The sequence below is a fragment of the Ambystoma mexicanum genome, chromosome 3q (assembly GCF_040938575.1).
Source record: "Ambystoma mexicanum isolate Mex_15411 chromosome 3q, UKY_AmexF1_1, whole genome shotgun sequence".
Lineage (NCBI taxonomy): Eukaryota > Metazoa > Chordata > Amphibia > Caudata > Ambystomatidae > Ambystoma > Ambystoma mexicanum.
In genome coordinates, this window is record NC_090926.1 from 533,610,613 (window position 1) to 533,635,677 (window position 25,065).

The window sequence follows — 25,065 nt, forward strand, 5'->3', positions numbered from 1 at the left end:
TGTAACCCATCCTCCAATCATTTGGAATCTCCACATTGTGGTGTGGAGACCAGAACATTTTTCTTCAGTAGCCGAAAAACAATTCTAACTTGGTGTTCTCACCAAGTGCCCATCTTCCCCACTAGCTGGCTTCCCTTCCCCAGTATTTTTTTTTTCTTTTTCTCTGAACTGGAAATTGCATGCTTTTTCCTGCGGCTCTTGTATCCCTCATGCTCAGCCTTCTTGGTGTTCCAAATTGGTTTTTGAACTGCACCAGCTTCCGTGCCTCATTCTCTCCAGTACTGTCATGGACAGAGTGCAGAGGGCATGACGGATTTGTGCTGCAACATATACATATGAAGGAGTGGCACAAGCCTGCCTTCAGTGCCCTCCTTCTCAAGCACTATAGGGAGAAGTATTTTGCTGCAGAGGTAAGTTTGTGGGTCCTCACCTCACTAAGTGGGACAGTGACTAGCTGCCCTGTTAGGACAGTTTTTCTGAAATCCAGCGAAGTGCTTGGTAAAACCATTCAGCTAAGGCAGTACAAGACTCCACTCTTAGTATAAGGCAGTACCACCTGAGTTCATGGTAGCGTAGACCGAGTAGCCAGGAGGGAGAGAGGGCTGTAGAATAATTACAAAGATATTGTAATACAAATGGTCAAAAGAAACGCACACACTGTATATTGTATAAAATAAATGGTTGATTTAAATACAAGTAGGTCAAGATGCATCTTGGGGGAAATAAGTATTATCCAGCATGGGGTCTGGCATGGATTCACATGCTCATGAATATTCCCCTTCAGGCTGGGAATCCTCGGTAAAAAGAAAAACAGTTTAACTTTCACTTACAGACTGCATTTCTACTCTAAACAAATTACTGTCCTCTGGGTCATACTGCCCCTGTCCAATGACAGTCCTCTCCCTAAGCCCCGCCCCTGGCAGCCATCTTCAGATTTTTATGCATGCTTCAATGTTTGGCATCCTCGAGTTTGCTCTGCGAGCTACTGCTACGTTTCTTTAGTGTTTTTTGCAGAAAACGGTACAATTTTTGTCAGTGAAGTTCAGCGCCCCTCAAGGGCGAAGATCGTCGAAGTTTCCAGGAAGCCATCGGGCCTACTTTGCGACCTCCGACCATGCCAGAGGATTTGTATTTGTATTTTATTTATTTGTATAGCGCACCCAGGCCCAGGGGCAACCGGGCGCATCACTTAGTACAAAATAGGAAAATCAGACAGAACCATAATTACAAAGTTTACAAGTATAATACAGAATTTACAGGTATATATATAATAATAGCAATAAGAGGACAACCAGATTATTTATACATGTACAAATTGAGCAGAGAACCCAGAGCTAAATGTCCTGGGCGGCCAGCCAGGTTTTCGTAAGGTGTTTGAATCTCGGGAATGAGGGTTCTGCTCTAAGCTCATTAGGAAGCGTGTTCCAGAGTTTAGCTGCCAAGATAGGGAAGCTAATTCCACCTGATCTTTGGAGATTGAAACGTGGAACCTCAAGGCAGTTTAAATGACCCATTCTGCGGGGTCTAATGGAGTTCTGGAGGGCAAATCGGTTGGCCAGGTAGCAGGGAGCTTGGTTATGAAGGCATTTGTGGGTAAGAGCCAGGATTTTCACGGAGACGCGGTGTGGGACTGAGAGCCAGCGAATATTGCGTCTGGTATCGGATATGTGTTGGCGCCTGGGAATGTTGAGGGCAGCTCTAATCGCATTGTTTTGGACAATTTGCAACTTGTTTAGGTTGCAGCAATTGGTGCCTAGGTACAGTGCATTGCAGTAATCAATCTTGGATAATACAAGAGTTCTGGCCAGGGTGACACAATTGAGTGCGGAGAGGAAAGGGCGACAGGCTGTAATAAGCTTGCAGGTATATGCCGCTGCGGAAGAGACTGAGTTAGTTTGTCTGATCAGGGATAGGGTCGAGTCAATGTAGTTCCCTAGGGTTTTTGTGTCCTTGGCGGTTGGGATAATATTCCCATCAATGATGAAGGACTTGAACGCAGGGTCGAGTTTTGTAAGTTTTTGTGGCGAACCAAGAATAAGGAGCTCAGTCTTCATCATTAAGACAGAGTCTGTGTTGAGCCATCCACGCCTGGATGACCTGGTAGATGACATTGATAGTGAGGGAGTCAGCCGTGTAGTCACCTGAGATAGGGATTAGTATCTGGGTGCCCAAGTAAGCCACCTGGACACCCATCTCGGAGCTGGTTGCATTTCCTCAGAGTGCTGCAGAAAACCGTGGAGCCAGGGAGAGGGACACCAGATTGTGTGCGTTGCTTGAAAGCTGGCCTAAAGCATTTGGAAAATCCTCCGGACTCTACATCGTCGGACCAACTGACCCTCCTCAGCTGAGTACAGGACCTCAGAAGCAAGGACAGTCCACCTTGACATCCAGGACCAGCGTTGTTACCAGTGCGGTAGCTGAAATGCCAAACAGCCACTGAAATTTAAGTTTGCCAGTTGCAAGCTTTTTGACCAGTCCAGTGCAGTGCAGGAGTCCCCCGACGTCCTCTCTCTGAGACCCAGGAACAGTGAGATCTGCAGCTGCATCTTTTTCTTCATTGTAAGGTACTGTAAGACAAGACTGAAAACTTACCTCTCACTGTGAAAGTGCTTGAAACTTTTGCAAGTCACAGGCCTAATCAGCTTGTGACCCACCATATGATTCTTCTTTTTACAAACTACTTCTAAGACCGTATGCAGAGACTTTTCCGTTTACTTACCAGAACTGCTTTATCCTATCCAAGACTTTAGCCCTTTGACTTTGGCCTAGCCTATTGAATCTAATTGACTCTTCTGGTGAACTTAAAGTATTTGCACTGTCTAAGAATAAGTGTAGTCTTTCATGTTCTGATAACCTTTGCCTTTTACTTGCTTTTAAAAAAAAAAAGTGTACAGTATTGAAGTATTTTTGTGTGTTACTATATGATTGCCTCCTTCTAATGATTGTTTTAGAACTGACTAATACATTATTAATTGTTATATAAGAAACCTTGAGTGTAAGAGTCTATTTGAATACCTGTGACTGTGAATCTTTGTGTAACTCCACTACAGCTCACATTTCCCCTCTTGAGATAAGCCTGGCTGCTCAACACGCTACCAAAACTGTGTAGTACAGACCTATACCAAAGGTTGGTTTGCTTAGACCTGTAGTCATAGTTGTGTGTAGTGTTCGCAAAGGATACTGCATACAAACTTTGCCTAACACCTTGCCACCTCGTGTGGTTGTATAATGTTGTACTGCTGTGTTTACGTTATTCACGAGCATGTGAATCCATGCCAGACCCCATGCTGGAGAAGGGACAAGTTACTTCCCTGCTCCAACCTGCAAGGCTAAAAACCTCTGGGTTATCTTCGACTCCACACTCTTTCTCTCCTCACCTCTGACATCTCAAAGAAGTCACACTACCAGCTGCACCTCCTCCCTTCCTCTCCTTCCCCCAGAAGCACACTGTCTCTAGAGCTCTGGTTCTCTCTAGGCTGTACTATTGCAACAGACTCTCTCTAAATCTTCCTGCTTCTACTCTACGCCCTCTGCAACTCATCCAGAACAGGACTGCAAGACTTGTCCTTGGCCTCAAGCCCAGGGATCGTATCTCTCCAGGATTGAAATCTCTGCACTGGCTCCCAGTGGCTGTGAGGATTAAGTTCAAAACCCTCTGCATCGTCCACAAGGCCTCAATACCTTCAACTCTCTCTTCCTAAATATCTTCCCTCTCGAGCTCTTCGCTCATCCGCCTCCAACTCCTTTAGGGTCAGTCGCTTCTCCAAGCAACGAGTTGGTGGTAGATATCTCCTTTCAGCTGGGGCCTCCCTGTGGAACAGCCCTCTGCCTGCCTGAAACTTGAGGAGAACCATCTTCGGTTTCCGGAAGCACCTTAAAACCTTCCTCTTTGCTTCTGCTTTCTCGCCCCCTCTCCCCTGCTGAAGTCCTATTGATACTGCATGGTTACTGGCCACCCATCTGATCTCGGGCCCAAGCCCTGCCAGTTGCACGCCTGCACTGCCTCCCTGGCAAACCCTGCACCTGGGGACTGTTTTCTGTAGCCCTACAGTCCCCTCACCAGCACTAATGTCTGCACTCACCCTGCACTTGCCACCAGCTGGCCGTTCTTTTATTTATCTTGTCATTTATTATCCCATGTATTGCTCCCCCTGCACTTTCCTTTTCCCCCCTTCCCTTGCAATTGCGTGATCTGAATGACACCTGGCCTAGTAAGATGTTTGTTTATCTTCCCTCTGTTCCACCCTCCTTGCTTCTTCGCGCCTTGAAACACTTCTGTATAGGCGCGTTATAAATATCATAATTATATGTATTGTTCTCCAGCATGGGTCTGGCATGGATTCACATGCAAACCCTCCCTCTGTCCCCTCTGCTGCACTGCTTGGTCATTCTGCCTTTTTACGTGCTTACCGAATCTGACGATGACTGCCAGAGGAGGGGCTTAGGGAGAGGACTGTCATTGGATGGGGCAGTATGACCCAGAGGACAGTGATTGGTTTTGAGGAGAAATACCGTTTATAAGTGAAACTGTTTTTCTTTTTACTGAGGATTCCCAGCCTGACTGGGATTATTCATGAGCATGTGAATCCATGACAGACTCATGTTGGAGAACAATAGTTACAGGTAAGTAACGTGTTCCCTATCACACATCATATAAACGCATTATAGAAAAACACAACACTGTGCTTGAAGGTACACAGACCAAAGCATATAACCTAATTTGGAACACTGAATAGTAGTTCTAGCGAAGTAAAACCCAATACTTACTTTTAGATTGCTTTCAGTAATACCAGGGTAGTAAACCCAACAGTTGTACCGCAACGCTCAGCAAGAAATCACATAGTAAGTCAACTGGACAATATACTTTTCAGAATAGTGGAACACTTATTCTAGGACCAGTAAAATATCTATAACTCTGATTCTAGATAAGTTATTCTAGGGGAGTTGGAACTTGGGGTGTAATACTTATTTACAGTTGCTTTTCAGTTCACAGACTAAGGCAAGCCAATACTTAACTTATTTTTGGATGGCACACAGCTATGCAAGGTAAGTAAAACATGTACACTTTTGTAAGAAGCAGTATGACCGTGGTAGACTTATTCTAGACAGGCTAGCAGCAAGTCGGGAAGCAAGACCCAATTGGGGAAACTCCTTCAATTATCCTAACAAGTATAATAAAGTGAAACCAACAGCATTACTTTTGGGATGAGGGGGAACCCAATTTACAGGTGAGTAAGTTCACTCTTTATCTACCTTCTGTTAGAATGGTGAAGCAGTTTCCAAGGAACGGAAGACTTTGAGAATACTTATATAAGAAGGCACACCGCTTGTTCAAGGTAAGTAAATCCTATATATAATTTTCAGAATTGCAGAACATATCTAAGGTAAGTATTAACTTTTTGTAACTATTCACTCAGTTTATAGTTACCAACTAACTCATTAACAAGTAAGTACACTTTAAAAGGCAGACCCCTTAACTTGTCCAGACTTTCCCAATTCTAGTACAAGAGTTCTCTCCGAGGCAGAAGAGAGACCCTAGTGGACTAGGAGCCAGCTGTAGGCAGGGTGAGATAGGGCTCAGTTGCAGGCAAAGTCTGAGTTCCAGAAAAAGAAGTTTCAAACAAGTAAGTATTTTCCTTTAGAGTTCGATGAGGGTCCAGGGACTTCAGAGAAGAAGCCCTAGGAGGATTGCAGCAGTGGGCCTGGTTGAAATGGACGAGAGACCTCCCAATCACTGAAAACACCCCAAGGATACACAGGAATCACGAGACTGATGTAAGTAAATAACCCAGCCAACACAGTACCTCTGCACAGAAAGTGTTGCAGCAGAAAGACTTCAGGATATGCAGCCAAAAACCCAGTTGATGGATTCCTTTGTCTAGAAGTCGGAAGACAGGACTTTGGAAGAACTTTTGCATCCAGGATCACAGAAGAAGACTACATGCAAGATTTCCCTTGTGGCTGGATGCGGCTCTGTGAATTAAGCACTTTTTTCAGGAGCACAGAAGACCGAATGTTGCTGGTCGGATTGTTGGCGGTCCTTTCCGGACAGACAGCCTCCCAGTTTGAACTGGATTATCACAGGCAGACAGGAAGACAAAGTGCTGCATAGTTGTGGACCCCTCCCTCGCTTTTTGCCTTCATAGACACTCTGGAGCCTAGGCGGGGAGTCCACAGGACTCCCGCCGAAGATAAAAATGACACAAAGGAATTTCTGACCATGCATGTCAGGGGAAGGAACAAGAAAGGACAAGGAACACTACAATGGTGAAAAAAGAAGACTGGAACTCATCGATACAGAAATACTAAGAAGAGCTAAGAAGAAGAGGTCTGCAGGTGAGACATGATATCCCCCCTTTTCTAGTGAGAACCAAATCTACCCTCCTTCCTTTTATAGGTTGTTGTGAAAAATATTCACTTGTTTGTCCTCATTTAAACCATGTTGGTACTGGGATGAGGAATAGGCTAATAAGAGTAGTGAACACTAATGGCTCATTTCACCATTCTAGTACTGGGATGAGGGAAGAGGCCTGAGAATTATTGTGAGGGTCAGGCATGTCCCAATTACTATGGTCAGACGACAAGTAAAACTGAGTGGTCACATCTGCAACCTGGTAAATGGTTGCAGGTGTATGAAGGAATGCAGAGACAGCAGAAGGGGAGAGCAGCTGGGCTGGAGAACGCGTCCATCCAAGGCGCAGCAATCAACACGGTGTGGGGGGGGGTGGGGGTGGATGAAAAGGAGGACAGCCAGGAAGACGCCAAATCCACAGTGGACCCCTGGAGGGTCTGGAGGTGAGCGAAGCCCATTGCCATGTTTTCCCCGTTGGGAGCGGCTAACACAGAGAAGCCGCTGGACGCTGCAGGAGCGACAGGAGAGCGTGAGTGCTGCTTGCATGAGCCCCTCGGGGGGGGGGAGGGGTTTGTGGGGGGAAAGGAGGAGCGAGTGAGCCGCAAATGAGACCAGTGCACCCGCATTTGCAAATCAAGTAAATAGTGTACAAAGAAAAACACTATTGGATAGTGTGAAAGCCAAATGGTAACTGTTTGGGAGAATTCTCATTTCGAATGGCTTGTGTCCTCCAACGTATTCCTCCACCTCCTCTTTGACATGTAATGTCCAGCTTCGGAAAACTTTTTTGGCAGAGGGCGCTCTGCGTCGATGGCGTTGAGTCGATGTCCCGCGAATGACTCAGTTGAGGGTGATGTCATCAGGTGTTATAAGTAGCATGCACGGCGCCGTTCGCCTCAGTTCCATTTTTCTGCAAACGTGTTTGCTTCGGAACACAGCGAACCTCATTCAATTCTAACTGCGAGAGACAAAAGTAACTACAAAGAAATGTCTTCTACAGCGGCGACCCTGCGGTCGGGCTTCAAAAAGAGTGCAGCTCCAAGATGTCTATCGTGGATCCATATAGTCTGTCTGTGGTGCCTGGGCGAAGGCCACAACACCGATTTCTCTTTGAAGAGTCAAGCGATGACGGAAAAAGCCTTGCAGGAACAAAAGGGGAAGCTGCAGGTAGGCAAGATATCCAAGTCCCGACCTGCTCGATCTTCGTCTGCTGAGACGAGAGGCGACTCTCGAGTAAGAAGGATAAGCGTTCACGGTCTCCCAGTGGCTCCTGCCACTCTTCCTCACCCCCAAGAGGGTGAGATGCCGTTCTAAAAAGTCGACACCCATGGAGTGAGAAGCATTCTGTGTAGAGATGCTAAAGATCTTTGACAAAAGCAGGGCAAAGCTCTGTCCACGCCTTCGGTAGAAGACGGCAAGGAGCGGTCTTGACCGGAAACTCGTGTATGTTTTGCATCCTTTCCCTGAATCGATTACTTTGGCCATCTGGGTCCGGAGCAGTTGACCCTGGGTGAAACTTGAGGGAAACCATGAGATAATTCATGTAGCTTGCAGAAGAGACCAGTATAATTCATGTAGCTTGCAGAAGAGACCAGTATTTGAGCAAGATAGTGTGTTTCTGTTGCTTGGCAGAAGGAGGTGGATCCACAGTGGTTCTCCCTGGTTTGTTTTAATTTCTCACACGGGCCTTCCAAAAGTTGGTGGTGTCCTCCAGGTTGTATCGAGAGTGCTTGGGGACCACAATTTGTCAAATGTTTTTGGTTGCCAAATATCAAGTATATGAGACGGTGCCTTTGCTTTCTGACATGACGTCATTGGCCTTTCATCTTAATGAGGGCCGGTTTGTTTTGCTTCCTAAAAACTTTTGCACTGGAATGCATGTAATACCGATTCACCCACTCTGATTCCCTTCACCCCCAACCCATGTAAGCGGCAAACGGAAGGAGGTGAGACTGCGCATTTCTAAGCACATTCTGAATTGAGAAATTATATGTCCTTTGGATTGCACAGGAAATAAAATCAATATCCTGTGGGAAAGGTAGCATGCATTGAAGGAATTTTTGTGACCCGTTCACAGGTTTAGTGACGCCAGCAATGAATCCGGCTGCCCACTTGCATTTTTATGTGCCAAGTAGCGATAGAAATACTTTAACATTTTTAGGGCATTTCACAATATCGCGACCTTTAAGAACACTCAAGTGCTGGGAGACAATTATACATTAGTATCGGGACCATATCCTGGCAATAATGTATTCAAGAAGGCTGGCCATCTGATTTTTTGCACTGAAATGTACATTTCTTAAAGTCATGAGAGTAATAAAAAAAAACACACACACACACACAACCTCATTTTTTGTTTTCTTTTCTTCCAGGACCTTTGATAACCAAGTAAAAAATGTTTTGAGTTTTTATTGTTTGCATTGGTAATGTCATAATTTTAATGATAGCCAACCAATTCTTTGTAGCTGAACTGCTACAAAGCACAAGTAAAATCGATAAAGACATGATTTTCTTAGTTTCTTTGCTTGTTCTCTTCAGAGTTTCAGAAGATATATGACTGCTTGGAAATTTCACTTGTCGAAAGAGGAGAATCATTTTACCAGGACAGAATGGATGCCGTTGTGAAGGAATTTGAAGAAAAAGGTATCCGTAATTGTTAACAAATAATTTTGTTTTAAGTTGTTTTTTTTGTTGGTTTTGTTTAGATCAATTTTATATTTTAAAGTTCCATTTCATTATATTCTGTTATGATCCTTCTTATTGGCCGCTCTTGATTGTCATTTTATTTACAATGTACATAGTTTTTGCATGTCATTCATATGAAAACTAGGTTTGTTAACCTGTATGTTAATTAGAATGAATTTGCAACCACCGTTCTCACACGTGGCTGCTTTTATTAAAATGGTAAATGCCTCCTGCTGGAAAAGCTGTTCAGCAAATAAATGAGTGAACTCGTTTTCCAGGTGGAGAAGAATGTTTTGTTTATTATTTGTAATGCGCTGGAATACCGTAGGGTAACAAGGCGCAGCAGATACAGGAATTTGCGAAACTTAGTTGCAGACAATAAAATATATACATGGCATATACACAGTAATAATGAAAGAAAATCAGGAAATATATACAGTTAACTCATGTATGTACGGTATGTCCAAATGACAAGAGGGAGATGCAGATCATGGCTCAGTATGTTTAGATAGCGGCTGTCTTCAGCCAAGACATAATCTTGGATCGGAAATTTTGGTTGGGTAAGTCCATTCTGAGAGTGGGTGGTAGGGAGTTCCACAGTTTAACCGCTTTCACTGGCAAGCTGTTAGCTCATATGGTGGAGCGTTTGTAGTTGGGGACGGAGAGGCAGTCTCTGTATACTGTCCTTGTCGGTCCCAAGGATGTCTGTCTGTAATCTGTCGATCAGGTAGATAGGGGCCGCGTTATTGAGGGACTTGTGGGCGAGTGAAGCAGTTTTTAGGGAGATTTTATCTATGATAGGGATCCAGTTCTGTTAGCTGTGTACTGTGATGTGGTCTCTTCTGGAGATACCCAGGGCCGCTCTAAGTGCGTTATTCTGGAGAATTTGTAGTTTGCTGGTGGTGACTTTGGAGGACCCAAGATAAAGCGTGTTGCAGTAGTCTAAGCGGGATAGTGTGAGGGCTCTGGCCAGGGTCAGGCAGCTGGTGTCAGATAGAAAAAGTTTGGCTGCACGGATCAATTTACACGTTTAAGCCGTGGAGGAGGCTAGTGAGTTCACCTGTCTGTTAAAGGAGAAGTTGGAATCCAGGTAGAAGGCCAGTGTTTTGACTTTGTGTCCCACTCTGATAGTGTTGCCATTGATCATGAAGGATGAGTAGGTTGGGCTTAATTTCTTTAGGCTGGCAGTGGTACCCAAGGTGATGAGTTCAGTTTTCTTATCATTCAGGCATAGCCCATGAGTGGCCAGCCATGCGAGGATGATGTAGTAAAACCTATTCACCGAGGCCAAATCCTTTTCATAATCTCCAGAAAGCGGAAGAAGGATCTGGTTATCATCTGCATAGTTAGTGTAGGTGATACCGAGATGATCGAAAGCATCGAAAAGGGGCTTGTTAAATATGTTATACAATGTAGAGGAGACACAAGAACCCTGTGGTACGTCACAGGTGATGGGTATGGGGTCTGCAGCATCTTTGGGCGAGAAAACCCTCATGGTTCTGCCATTAAGGAAAGATCTAATCCATGTAATGGCCTCAGAGGCAAAGTGGGCGACAGTGTGTAGGTGAGTGTATAGGACCGAGTGGTCAACCAGTTCAAATGCTGCAGAGAGGTCGAGGAGGAGGAGTAAGGCTGCTTGGCCATTGTCTCTGAGCAGATCGATCTGTGCTTTAAGGTCGATAAGGGCTGCTTCAGTCCCGTGTTGGGGACGGAAGCCTGATTGTCTGGCTCCTAAAAGGTGATGTTCTTCCAGGTGCTTCTGTATTTGTACATAGGCGACCTTGTCCAGGATATTCAATCTGTTGAAAAATACATGACGTGACATCGGGTAGTGTCAAAGTTCATGGTTTGGAGTCTTTTATTTTCCTAGGGTTATGCTCTGGGAAGTGTTCTTCTGGAGGTCTGTGTTTTGGCTGCTTCTTTGTTCTCATAAGAGCACTTTGATTTGTACTACTTGGGTGTATTGCTGGTTATAACCCATGATATTTGTAAATTGTGCGCAGTGGAGGCTTTATTTATTTTGATTTATTTTAAAATGAAGCAGATTTGCCAGAATGTGCACCCATACCTATTTTGTCTTGTTTGATTACCTGTACAAATCCAGTAGCCCCCCTTTACCATGAAGCGCGGCGCTGCCAGATTGTGCACCTACCCTAATTTGCTGTTTGTTGACCTGTGCACCTGGAGTAGCTCCCCCCCCAATACCATGAGGCACGGCTCTGCCAGAGTATGCTTTCAAAATCCACCTATTTATGCTGTAATCTTTATGCATGGTCTTGTACATTATAAACACTTACTGTAACTAGCGCCTAGATGCAAGAGGGTTTTGTGTGTTGCTATAAATATAAAAATAAAGAAATACATTTCTGATGATCTGCTTAGAATCACATGCTGTGCATAGTCCGACATCCAGTGATCACTGCGGAGTATTGCATTTTGTTTTTCGTAGTCGAAAAGGGGACGTCGACAAGGCGTGTCTGTAACACTATCCCTATAGTGACGTGCAGTGTACCCACAATCCCTCACGTGTCGAGGTCCCTCAGATTGTTTTTTTCCGCCCAGATATTCGTCGCCTATACGCGGAGCTCCTCGAGAGACATTGCAAAAAACTTTATTCGACCTTTGGTCGCGCTTAACTTATATGATTACTTACATCCCTCCTTCGGCGTCGTAACTGCAAAGCTGTTCACCGTCGATCAAGATCTCAGACGGCGGTCCCTTCGACGGAGGAGGTTGTTCGGCGTTTGCTGAACACGTGGCCTGGCCTCGACGGCCAAATACAGTAGGGAGAGTGGGGTCGTGGGACATTTATTGTTTCTTTGAGAATGCCTTTCCCTTTCCCCTCTCTTTCCTTCAGGGTTGTTGTCACATGCAATCTCTTCCTCAGCTATGGAGAGGACACCCTTTAGGTTTTGCCCGCCTTGCAAAGGCAAATTTACCTGGAAAGACCCGCATAACCGTTGCTTGCCCCTCGATCACAAAGAAGACGGCTATGCGGCCTGTCGGCTCCTTAAGCCGAAGACTTTGAAAGACCGTAGGGTCAAGAGGTGCGCAGTCTACGCCATGTCTAGGTCTGATTCATCACCCGCCGCCGTAGAAAGTGACAAGGAATGTGACAACCCGACGTCCGTTTCGGAAGTCATAGACCTCTCTAAGGAGCGTTCACGCTCCTCGTCCGTCCCCGGCAAGCTCGGCTCACGCCCTGCTTATGGGGATGAATACCCCAGCGACAAGGACGCACACAGCAAACACTCCCATAAACATACTACCCACGGCTCTTCCTCGTCGAAGACGAAGTGCATTAGCGCCAACGGAGACGCAGGTCCTACTGGCGGCCTCCTCAGACTGTAAGAGTCTGAAGCCCCCCTTGCAACCGCAAACGCGACTAGCGACTGGGCTACCCCCAGATAAGGGCGCTATCACTAAACCGCCAGACGACACGCACTGGCAGAGAGCGCCCGTCAGCGTAGAGCAAGCGACTCCTGTAACGTCAACGCCAGAGGTACCCTCGACAGACAGTTTAGTTGTCGAGAGCCTGGCGAGGATTATTTCCACCGATAGCCATAGACGGACGGCGAAAGAGACATCGGTTACCGCTCATAAGGCCCGGGAAACGCCGAAAAGGTCATAAGGAAGGCAGGAACCACCCGCTTCGAGAGGGACTCCTAGCTTACCAGAAGGCCTTTCAGAAGGCGAGGGGAACCTCTCTTCGACGTTATGGGATAGGTCGAAGCGTTTTCTTACGGAAGGCCCTCCCTTTTCTCCCCCTGACCGCTCCGGGGTACCTCAAGAAACCCTAGAAAGACTCCAGTTCTGTATGGACAAAATGGAGAGGTTTATGGAGACTCAGAACCTTCCAACACCCAAGCGATGGACCTCAGGAGGATCCCAGGGCCAAGTACCCCAGGCTCAAGTACCCCAGGCTGTTTGATCCCCCCCCCCCCAAGAGGATGTAGATCTATATGACCTCACTGGAGAGGACCCCCACTTTCAGGATGATGACGAATTCTTAGGCAATGAAGGGGAACAAAACCTAGAGGAGGAAGGTGTTGAAGACAACCCAGATATGGGTGAAGGGGGCTTCGGAGAAGACCCAGAAGAAGGCACTTCACAGCCCTGGCAGTCCCTATCCGCGTTTTCAGACCCTGAAGCCATAAACCTGTCCCCACCCAAAGACTTCCCTATTAGGAATACATCTCCTATAGACGATCAACCTACCTTTAATGCACTCCTACGCAAGGCAGCAGAGCATTTCGAGACCGGGGAAACTTCTGACATCGACCTTGTAGAAAAGATCATTAAGGAGAAACCCCCTGTCAGCCAAACCATTCCCCTCCTCACCTCAGTAAAGAGACAAATTATTCCTTCACTATCCACTCCCGCGTTGATCAGCAGGGTCAACCCGAGGATAGAAAATGTAGTCCTTCTCCATCGGACCCGTTCTACATCAGGGGCCACTCTGTACCAGACTCCTTAGTGATGGCAAATACCAGGAAGAGAGCAGGGGTCCCGCTGTCAACTAGCGAGGCACCACCAGATAAAGAGGGTAAAAAAATGGTATGCCCTAGGAAAGAGGATTACAGCCTCAGCTGCCTTTTCCGCAAGAATTGCCAACAACAACTCTTTGCTGGCGAGTTACGCAGATGCATAATGGAGCAATCTACGTAAGGACATTGAGGAGGTACCGGAACCCCTATGTACTCGCCTTCTAGCCACGGTGACTGAAGAGACATTAGTCAACCAAAGCATCATTAAAAATACTCTGGATGCTGCACAGACGGCTGGGTGTTCCCTAGACCAAGGAATCCTACTCAAACGCCAGGTATGGCTACGCAATTCAGGCTTTAAACCTGAGACACAAGCATCTCTTATTAACAAACCTATAGAAGATGCAAACCTCTTTGGTAAGGCGGTGGATGAGGCACTAGAGACCGTAAAGAAGGAATTTGACACAATGAAGACACTAGATCAAATTTCAAGGCCTCCCAACAAACATGGTTATGGCAACAAATGTTCTTTTTTAGGCCAACGCCAGCAGCAACAGCAGCGCAATACTCTGCAGGTAACTGGTCCTCTAACCAAGGCACCAGTGGACAATATAACCGAAGAGGACAACGTCGTGGCAAGGGAAGAGGTCGGGGTCCTACCCTTAGAGGTTCCCAAGCCACCAACACCAAATGACGCAAAGATTCGAGTCCCCTCCCATGCTTCGCCGGTCGGGGGCCGGTTAACATCCTTTCTTCCAGCATGGGAGGGTATAACATTAGACCGCTGGGTACTATCAACCATAGCCCGCGGCTACTGTATAGAATTCAACAGTTCTCCTACGTACAGACCCCCAATGGGACGACGCATGTTGCCAGAACACCTCGCCATCCTTCTTCAAGAAGTGGACCAACTACTAGAAAAAGGAGCTATAGAGGTCGTGCCTCTATCCCAGGTAACGGAAGGTATTTATTCAGTGTACTTCCTTGTACCCAAAAAGGACTTAACCATGCGCCCTGTACTAGATTTGTGCCCAGCGAACACATTTGTCAAACCTCAAAAGTTTCGTATGGTGACTCTACAGGAGGTAATCCCCCTGCTTTCACAGGGAGATTACATGACAACACTGGACATGAAAGAGGCACACTTTCATATTTTAATAATACCAGCGCACAGGAAATACCTCAGGTTCATGATAGAGGGCAAACACTACCAGTTCAGAGTGCTACCCTTCGGCAAAGCATCAGCGCCGAGAGTATTCACGAAGGTAGTGGCAGCGGCCCACCTGTGCAGGTTGTCCTTCCCAGTATACCCTTACCTCGACGATTGGCTCATAACAGGGGATTCTTACGAAGCATGCTTCTCAAATACCCAAAAGACTGTAGACCTTTTGTTTCAACTGGGCTTCTCCATCAACGAGAAGTCGTCTAGCTTAGACCCCAGCCAGATCAAACAATTCCTAGGGGCTCTAATTCGAACAAAGGACGCCCTCGTCTTCCCCTCCAACGAGAGGGTCCAAAACATGCTGTTTCAAATCCCTCAATATGTGGCTGGTCGAGAGGTGACGGTACGCAAAGCAATGCGCTTACTAGGAATGATGGCGTCATGTATTTATTTGGTACCTCACGCGCGCCTGCGCATGCAAGAGTGGCTCAATAGCCAGTGGTGTCAGGCCAGCGGACAATGTGACGATCTAGTGATGGTCTTGCAGGCCTTGGTTCTCTCGCTACGGTGGTGGTCGAAGGAAAACCTGGTAATAGGGAAACCAATCGCCACCCCGCAGTGGAAGCCACTCGAACTACTGACGCATCCCTCACAGGATGGGGGGCTCACCTATCCCATCAGACTGCTCACGGAGTCTGGACTCCGAGCGTAGCATCCAAGCACATAAACTTACTGGAGCTACTAGCTGTGTTCAAGGCACTGAAAGCCTTCCAGGCACACCTGCAAGGGAAGACAGTGATGGTCCTCACGGACAGCACCACAGCCATGTACTACCTCAACAAGCAGGGGGCCACTCACTCTCCAGGACTGTCCAAGCTGTCCCAGAACATCTGGAAGTGGGCTCTCAAACACATGTTCCTACTGTCACAACATGTACCAGGGGAACTCAATCTGCTAGCAGACGAACTCAGCAGAGCCTTCCCTTTGCCCTCAGAGTACGAATGGCAGTTACACGACGACCTTGTCTTAGACGTCTTCACACAATGGGGATTCCCAGAAATAGATCTGTTCGCAACTCTGGAGAACTCGCAATGCCAAGATTACGCCTCCAGGTACCCCCAGAACCAATCCAAGGGGAACGTTCTATCGATGCCATGGTCAGGGAAATGTGTTTACGCTTTTCCTCCGACTCCCCTTCTCAACAAGATAGTGCACAAGATGCACCAGGAACAAGTTACCATGATACTGGTGCCCCTATGTGGGCCAGACAGCCTTGGTTCGCTCACTTGGAGATGTCCCTATCTCCTCCAGTGAAACTTCCCTGCCCGTACAACATGCTGTCACAGGACAAGGGCAGGACACTACATCCATGCCCTCAGACCATGAACTTAGCAGCCTGGCTCCTGAGATCATAGAATTTAGACATTTACAACTCCCGCAGAGATGCATGGACATTCTCAGGGAGGCTAGAAAGTCTAACACTTGTCACTGTTATTCTAGCAAATGAAAAAGATTTGTCATCTGGTGTAGGGGAAGGAGCATCAACCCAGTTGACTGCTCTACCACACAAATTGTTCTGTACCTGACTCACCTACTAGACTCGGGCTTGGTGTTTAACTCTATTAAAGTCCATTTAGCTGCACTTTCTGCATACACCACTTCCCAACTTAGTGTCATGGTGGAAAGTCCCAGTTACTAAAGCCTTCATGGAAGGAGTGAAGAGGATCCACCCTCCCATAGCTAACCCCGCTCCCGGATGCGACCTAAATGTGGAACTAACCAGGCTCATGGAGTCTCCCTTTGAACCCAAGGATAAGGTGGTTCTACGCACACATCCTAGGTTTGCACCAATATTTATCTCTAAATTTCATGTCAACCAGTCAATAGAACTACCAACGTTCTTTCAAAATCCCTCAAACTTGGGTGAGAAGAGCCTGCATGCACTGGATGTTCGCAGAGCAGTGATGTTTTATATGGAAAGAACTAGACCATTGAGAAAGACTAATCAGTTCTTTGTCTCGGTGGCAGCAGGAAGAGAAGGAGATGCAGTTTCGAAATCCACTATATCTAGATGGATTGTGCAATGCATCACTCTCTGTTTCTCTCTTGCTAAGAGAGAACTACCCTTCAAGCCAAGAGCACACTCCACTCGAGGTACCGGGGCTTCCATAGCTTTCATTGCAAATGTCCCTCTTGAGTCCATTTGCAAAGCGGCAACCTGGAGTTCTGTTCACACCTTTACAAAACACTGTCTAGATGCCCACTCTAGATCTGATTCCCAGGTGGGACAAGCAGTATTAAGACATCCTTTCTCTACTGTTCCTTCTCACAACCCACCGCCAACTCCGGGTACTGCTCGCTAGTCTATGCACAGCATGTGATTCTAAGCAGATTAACAAACATCAGAAGACAATGCATTACTTACCGTAAAAGCATTTCTGATGGTTGTATCTGCTTAGATTCACATGCGCCCACCCTTCTTCCAGGCTCGGATGGAAGGAACATAGATTTTCTTCTATATCTCTTTTCTGTACTCACGTCTAATAGGCTCCCTCAGGGCAGAACAAATACAGAGGGACCTCGACGCGTGAGGGATTGTGGGTACACTGCACGTCACTATAGGGATAGTGTTACAGACACGCCTTGTCGACGTCCCCTTTTCGAATACGAAAAACAAAATGCAATACTGCGCAGTGAACACTGGATGTCGGACTATACACAGCATGTGAATCTAAGCAGATACAACCATCAGAAATGCTTTTATGGTAAGTAATGCATTGTCATACTTAAAAAAGTTTGTCTACTGCAGGTTCCAACATTTTAAACTGACCCTTTCTAGTTGTGTCTGAAGGTCATTGATCCTCACCACCCCAGTCATACTTTTAGAATACCCCCGGTGAAAAAATGTCAAGTTGCAAGCTACAAGCCAGGCATAAGCCACTTCCAGCATGCCACAAATGCCAGGTTTCCACCACATGCATACATCACACCATTTTCTTACTCACCAGACCTTTTTTACTCACCAAGTGTACATTATCACTTTCTAGTGGCTACGGACAAATACAAATGTTGCTGTGTGAATGTATTCCCATACAAGTAGTAACTTAGTAATCTTACAGAAACAATGTTGCAAGATCTATAGGGCTTGCATTACCTTCACTGCAAGTTTACGATTTTGTAGGAAGCAAGCATAAGCCAAGTGCTGGTTATTGAGGGCCCTTGGTTATTTGATTTTCATAGACTGACCATCCCGATGGGCGAAAGACTCTGTAAAATCCTGAACGCCAGCGTCTTTTTTGAGCAGCTGATCCAATCTAACACAGGGAAATGTCCACAGGTGTCTTTGCATTGGGACCTGTCACTCTAAGGGCTCAAGGACCCTTCTTTGCCAGCTAGCAGAACCTTTGTTTTTAAGGTTTTGCATGGTGTTCCTAAACTACTTTATGTTCAGCATATTAGTTCTCCCAACTATTGGTTATATACTTGGTTTTTTTTGTTGTCTGTATTCCTTTGCATTGCTACATCAGTATTCTGAAAACTGATTCAAACTGATTCAAGATGCATGTGTTTATAATGGTGTAGTTATTGTTTTTGTGCGTTACTTAGTCTGTGGTTTTTCATTGCTTAGAGTTTATTTAAGGCCTACATAAATACATTTATTTTCATAATTTTTGCCTAAATTATGTTAAGAGTGTGCTGAACTAAGTGTACGTCTTGCTGTTCAGTCACCAGCCAGATAGCTTGGCTAGACCTTCATGTGTATCCCTGTTCATCAGAATTTTGTGGCCTTGCAGAATCTGTCCACAGGGTTGATTAGGAAAATGCATCTCAATGCCCGTTTCCAGCACTTTGTTACCCCCAACGAGGGCTACCATTACCCCCAACAAGGGCTACCATGTTTGTGGCGTCAATATGAGACATCAGACGCAAAATAATCTATCACAAGTAAGTGCCCCCCTCCCCCATTTGAAACCGGTAAATGCGTACAGGCACTGGAGGTTCAACTGTTTTGAATAAAAATGATGTCCGAGATTAATAAAATAAATAACTGAGCAACGTTAAAAAGGAGAAGGATGGTAGAACATGCAGAAGGTAGCCCCAGATTCCCTTTGATAAATCCACAAAGTAAATGACACTACTACAGACCAGATATCCCAGGCCAACAAGCAAGTGTCGCGCACAAATAGCCCCGTTATTAAAGGAACTCATTCAGATAATTATATTACTTGACAAGCACAAACTCATCTAAGGTAGAGGTTTGTTGTTTTTTCCACGCAGTGCCTCACCCAAGTCACTGCCTGCTTTGGATCACCGTCGGTCTCACTCTTTCAGGAAATACGATTTGCAAAATCACTTTCAGATTCTTTTCCATCACTAATTTGTTTGCTTTATCAAATGCCTTCCTTCTTTCCACCTGTAAGATGGCTTTCCACTAATGACCGTTGGGATGGGTTCTGAGAGGCCACCCTATTTTAGCGAACACTGAGAAGACACTGATGTCTAGTCAAGCTCAATCAAGGTTGGATAGAATAGCAGTAAGGCTTAGACTCGGGAGTCAACTCCATTAATTCAAGTTAGACAGATGATCTACACAAATGAACAATTTATTAGGCCCTGTAATACAATCTTAGCAATGAAACCTCCTGTATATATTTTCACACATCTAATATATAATTATATACATTCACTATTGGGGGGAGGGAGTTCTAATAGTAGAACCCCGCCACTTCTAAACGTTGCTTTTTGACCAAGGCTTATTTTTTGGGAAGAATTGCTATTTTGACTGAGCAGAATGGGGACAATCCCTACTTTTGCCAACAAGCTTACCATCTGTTCAGCAGGTTTCTGGGCTCATGCCTCCATTCATCTCCCTACATTCCATCTGTAAAGAGTAGCGAGTATGAATTGTTTACCCATTTTTAAATATCACATTCGGAAAGAGGAGTGCTATTCAGTGGGCAGATCATTCTATGAGGCTGCCTAGCGAAACCTGAGGAGTTAAGACAATTACTTTTGGAGTGGCTATTATGCTTCTGAAATGATTGATCTAGAGGCAGTGAAAATGAAAGCTGCTTACTTATTAAACTTTTGCATATTTAGTGTGTTCTGTTTAGTGACGATAATAGTAGCAATGTTTCTATATTATTTACTTCTTCGAATAAAAGATTTATTTCCCATTTATTTATATGGGTCCGAATTGTGCATTCATTTATATTACTGACATTGGGAAGTTTCCCTCGAACACAGGATCTCGTTGCCCCTGTATCGACCACAAAGGAAAAAGTCTTGTTGCCTATATTGACCCTTGGTTCCTCTTGGTAGTCTGGGATAATCCATAGAATTGGACACATCAAGTCACTCTGTGGGATGTCCTATTGTGGATACATGTTCCGTCCTGTTCTCGTGACTGGATTCCCCCCACCACGGTTGCACCCCCCCTACTCTTGGTGTTGGCGGTGCTTGCAGCAATATGTTTGCGTCCCATTGTACTATTGCATTCTGTGGTACTTGCGCTTGTACTTGCATTATCTGGGATTCTACCGCCTGTTGGGGATTTTGCATTTGTGGTTGTACTGGCTGCTGTGCTTGCGGCATTTGCAGCACCTGTTTTTGCTGATACTGCGTTTAGCAAGCATCAGAATGTCTAAGATTAATCTGCTTGGATTCACATGCTGTGCATATGGTCCGACATCCAGTGGCAACCACGGAGTATTGCATCTTGTCTTTCGGGGACAGAAAGGGGATGTCGGCATAGGCGTGTCTGTAACACTATCCCGATCATGACGTGTGTAGTACCCCAAATCCTGCACGCGCCGAGGTCCCTCAGATAGTTTTTTTTCCGCCCAGATAACTGGTCGCCCTATAGCAGAGCTCTTACTAGAGACATTGTTTCTTACCGAATTGTTGTTTATTCCCCGTTAAGTCACTTCGCCCAACAAGAACATCTTCGACGAAGAATACGGGGGAATAGTCTACGGCTGTGGATTTCGGTGCCTAAGATCCGGCGGCTGGATTTTCCACGTGGTCGGGCCCTCTGGCCGACCTATACAGTAGGGAGAGGGGTCGGGTGGCTATATTGTTTGTCTTTCCTCCTTTCCCCTCTTTTCCCTGTCGGTCTGGTCAGCCTTCCCTTTTGCTATGGAAAGGACTCCTTTTAGGTTCTGCCCTAAGTGTAGGGTCAAATATCCTTGGAAGGACGAACACAGGACGTGTAACGCATGTCTTCCCCCTAGAGCACGACGAGAAGCAGCGTGAAAACTCCTTCGGCCCAAGACCCTTAAGGAGCGCTGTGTAAAGCGGTGGGCCGCGTACGGTATGTCACTCGTGGAGCCCCCAACCCCCACCACCGCGCCAGCTGAAAGTGATGGGGGTACTTCGAATGACCAAATGTCCAATGCGGATGTTATAGACCTTGAGGCGGATGCTTCTAGGTCCGCCACGCCCGTCCCCGACCCTTCCAGGCTCGACTCTGGTCTTGCTACAGGGGCGTACAAGCGCATCGCACTAAGCACACAACCCCTACGCTAATTTCGACACCTTAATCGAAAAAGGCGAAAGCGCCAACGGGGCCGCCGAAGACTTCGCCGGTTCCCTTGGATCGTTCAGATCCAAAGCCTCCCCCCCCCCTTCCGCAGCAGCGTCTTGCGACTGGGCAATCAAAACAAACTAAGGGCGCTACTCCAAAACCTACAACCGTGGAAGTTCGGGAGCCTGACGCTTTGACAATTTCCAAGGCCTCAGTAGGCCCGAAAACTATGGCTAGGCCTCTACCTGGAAGACTGACTGCTAGGCCCCGTAGTGCCTCGGACGGTATTACAACTGCCGACAAATCATCAGAGCCTTTGTCTCGCGATGATTCGGCGACTATCGAAAGTAGCATCGGAAGAATCGCAGTGGCGGTGGGCCTTACTCCGGTCCTGCCTATGGTTATGGGCCAAGCCACGGAAAAGATTTCGGCGGATTGGGTTCCCGATTCCAATGAGGCTTACGTAGATAGTCAGGACCCTCTTCCGACACCCTGAGAGGTTCCTTTCGATGCTGCAGTGCAGAGAACGTTGTTTCTCCTTGCGTAGGCCCGTTTGGGTCCTCTAAATGGACTACAGAAAAATTTGAGGGTTGTATGGATCGGTTGGAGCAGATTATCAGTTCAGTACTACTTATCATCCTCCCCCCCGAAAAGCGCTCGGATAGACCCTAACCTCCAAATTCAGGAAGATCAGTCTCATGTTTTCCAACAACCAGACGCGGTTCATATGGTCACATATATAGACCTCTATCATGCAGAAGAAGCAGCTTCTTTTCTCAAACTAAGCGGAAAATCAACCGGATACTACAGACCACTGGGAGGAAACCCAGCAGGAAGGTTAAGACCCTTGGACACAGCAAGATCAGGACACTGATGTTTTGTGCCTAGACTCTCCTCCGTCCACCCCGGCTCGCCAGGCCTCCCCTGTGGATGACCAAATGGCTTTCAACTCCATGTTGAAGAAAGCAGCTGAATACTTCAAAATTGCCACTCAAGAGGCGGTACCTTGGCAGGATTTCGTGGAGGATATTAAGGAAAAACCTCCGGCGAGTCAATCCATCCCCCTCCTTAACTCTGTTAAGAAACGGGTAGCTCCCTCATTGGTCTCACCTGCTCAGACACGGGCAGTGAACCCAAGAGTCGAAAAATTATTTCAACCTTCTCCTTCCGACCCTCATATATATCAAAGGGCACGCCATCCCAGACTCACTGGTAGTGACTACCACTCGAAAGATGGCAGGGGTACTCCTTGCCACGGGAGAATCACCACTGGACAAGGAGTCTAAGACGTTGTATGCCCTGGGCAAATGTGTCACGTCAGCAGCTGCATACACCATTCGGGTTGCTAATAATACTACTCTATTAGCAAGCTATGCTGATGCCCAATGGAATTTGCTTCAGGAAGGTCTACAGGAGGTTCCTGAACCCCCCAGGGCAAAGCTTTGCGCCATTGTTTCAGAAGGAAGATCGGTTAACTAGAATGTGGTGAAGAACACCCTGGACACTGCGGAAACTGCAGGCAGGTCTCTTGCACAAGGGACTCTACTGAAAAGACACGCATGGCTGCGTACATCAGGATTTAGGTCTGAGACTCAGGCCTCCCTCATTAATAAACCCATTGAGAAGACTAACCTCATCGGGAAAGCAGTGGATGAAGCGCTGGAGACAACCAAGAAGGAGCATGAGACTATAAGTTCTTTGCACCAAATTACACAGAAACCCTCCTCCCAGAGGCGTAATAACTCTCGGCGGTCCTTTCGAGGGCAAGCCCATGCTGGTCAAAACAACTATGGCACGGGTAACTTCAACACAAATCAAACATCTGGAAGTCCCACTTACTATCCCAAAAGGGGTCAGAAACGCGGCAAAGGTAGATGCAGAGGCCCCAATCCCAGAGGAGCCACAGCCTTGGCATAACGAACACTGGTTGTAGACTGTGCAAAGCAAAGCATTAAAAAGAAACACCCAAGCATCTAATCTTGTTCTACAGGGCGCTGAAAGCACTTAAAACGACGATGCTGGGAGTGTTTTTTGAGGAGTTCAAAACACACGATGACAATGACTGGTGGTAGATTTGCATGCAAGGGGAAAGGATGTCACCGATTGTTGCTTTGGTCAGTTACTTAGAGAATGTTTTTAAACCTATCAAATGAGTAAGACCTTGTAAGGGAGAAGAAAATGAGATGCGACACAACAGTCATCCAAATATTGTATGATTAAGTTCACAAGTTTTATTACATGGCACACTCCAGCCAGGGACTCCTTCCCCGACAATGAATGTGGCGTACAATAAAGCGCTTTTCATTTTTAATAAACCACAGGTTCTTTTCTGTTTGAGTAGGCCGCCAACATGTCTCGCACCCAACCTCCACAAACACCCAGGTCACAATGGACAAGGAATCAGGCCGGTGTGTATCAATAAGATATTTATTAATTTTTTATTTAATGAAAAAGGAAAATCAAACAATTCCATAGCCACTAATGTTGTGTTAACACAATGCACTAATCTCTACAAAACAATTAGGTCAAGATATACTGGAGTAGAGATGGAGAGAGAAAGTCGGATATAGAGTACAGCCCACCACCCCGAGATGGGAAGTTGGCAAACAAAGTGAAAACCCGTTTTTGGAGCAAAATGACAGAATGGGATTTTGATTATTACTCACAACTGCTATGGGACAGCATTAAAGGAAATTCGTGTTGCTACACTGAAGGAGATAGAGAAGCTTAGAGACTACTATTCAGCACACCAGGGCAACAAGTGAAATAAAGTAGGAAAATCGGTTGTGGAAGGAAGCAAATGCAAAAGGAAAGATACATTGGCAAATGGAAATTCTTTTTTACACACGATTACAATGACAGGCAGCTCAGCATAAGAAAATCGCTTTTTATTGACAGGGACAGAGACACACATAACAGACTTGTAGGCAAAAGGGATTGCTCTCAATGGGTCTACGGTTTGGGGTTTTAATAGTACAAATGCAAATAGGAATTTTTGGGGTAATGCACACAATACACAGTCAAATTCGGTTTTCAGTTACAAGGAGACTAATTCTTTTGAGGCAACACTTTAATGACTGTAATTATTAAAGAAAGACACCAGGGACAAGGGGGTTAATTTCGAAATGTTAACCAACTTGTGCCGTGAAATTCAATGGGGGAAATGAATTGATTTACTTAAAAATAATCTGTTTGCAAAGCGCTGAAACTGGGAAGTGCCACTGAACCGAAAAGAGCGTGTAGCTGCCGACGACCTCCCAAGTACCGCCGCAGGTGCCATCTAGACGCCCTTGCGCGTATCCCCTCGACTGAGGCTCAGGAACCAGGGTCTGCACCGCTGTAGCAAGACAGAATCCAGCTGGACCACTTGTCTTCTGTTTCGGCTTGATACTTGCCTCACTGCCTGCAGCCATACTTTTCTCACTTGGGAATTGCATTGGCTTACCTTCTTTTCAAGTTGATTCCAACTCCCTTCCCACAAGTTTACAGCTTGTGACCCTACAGTGATTTTATTGAACCTCTCTAACTTTGTACAAGACTTTGATCTAAGAAGTGCATCAGATTCATAGACTATGTTCCAAATGACTTTGGCTGTCCTGGCTCCCTGAAGACTCTTTGAACACCATTGCCTGTGATATTGTTTGTCCCTCATACGTGGTAGCCTGTTGTATACTGGTACTGCTGGGAAAGGCTTATCTAGACTTCATTGGAGGATTTAGTTTTCCTCACAGAGAAAATATTCTAACGCTTTTACTTCCCTGATCCTTTCCTTTCTTCAAACCTCAGCATCTGCAATGTTTACTAGTGTGATATATAAATGCCATTACTGTCCTTGTGATTGAAGTCACCTCAG

The 25,065-nt window shown here is 46.1% G+C and overlaps 1 protein-coding gene across 1 annotated transcript in view; it reads left to right on the plus strand.

Annotated features, from left to right (window-relative positions):
• The window catches only part of RARS1 (arginyl-tRNA synthetase 1), a 390,240-nt gene that overhangs the window by 108,262 nt on the left and 256,913 nt on the right, over positions 1-25,065 (plus strand). The window contains exon 9 of the mRNA XM_069654297.1: positions 8,891-8,995. Within this exon, the coding sequence (XP_069510398.1) occupies positions 8,891-8,995 (105 nt within the window). The remainder of the gene's footprint in view (positions 1-8,890; positions 8,996-25,065) is intronic.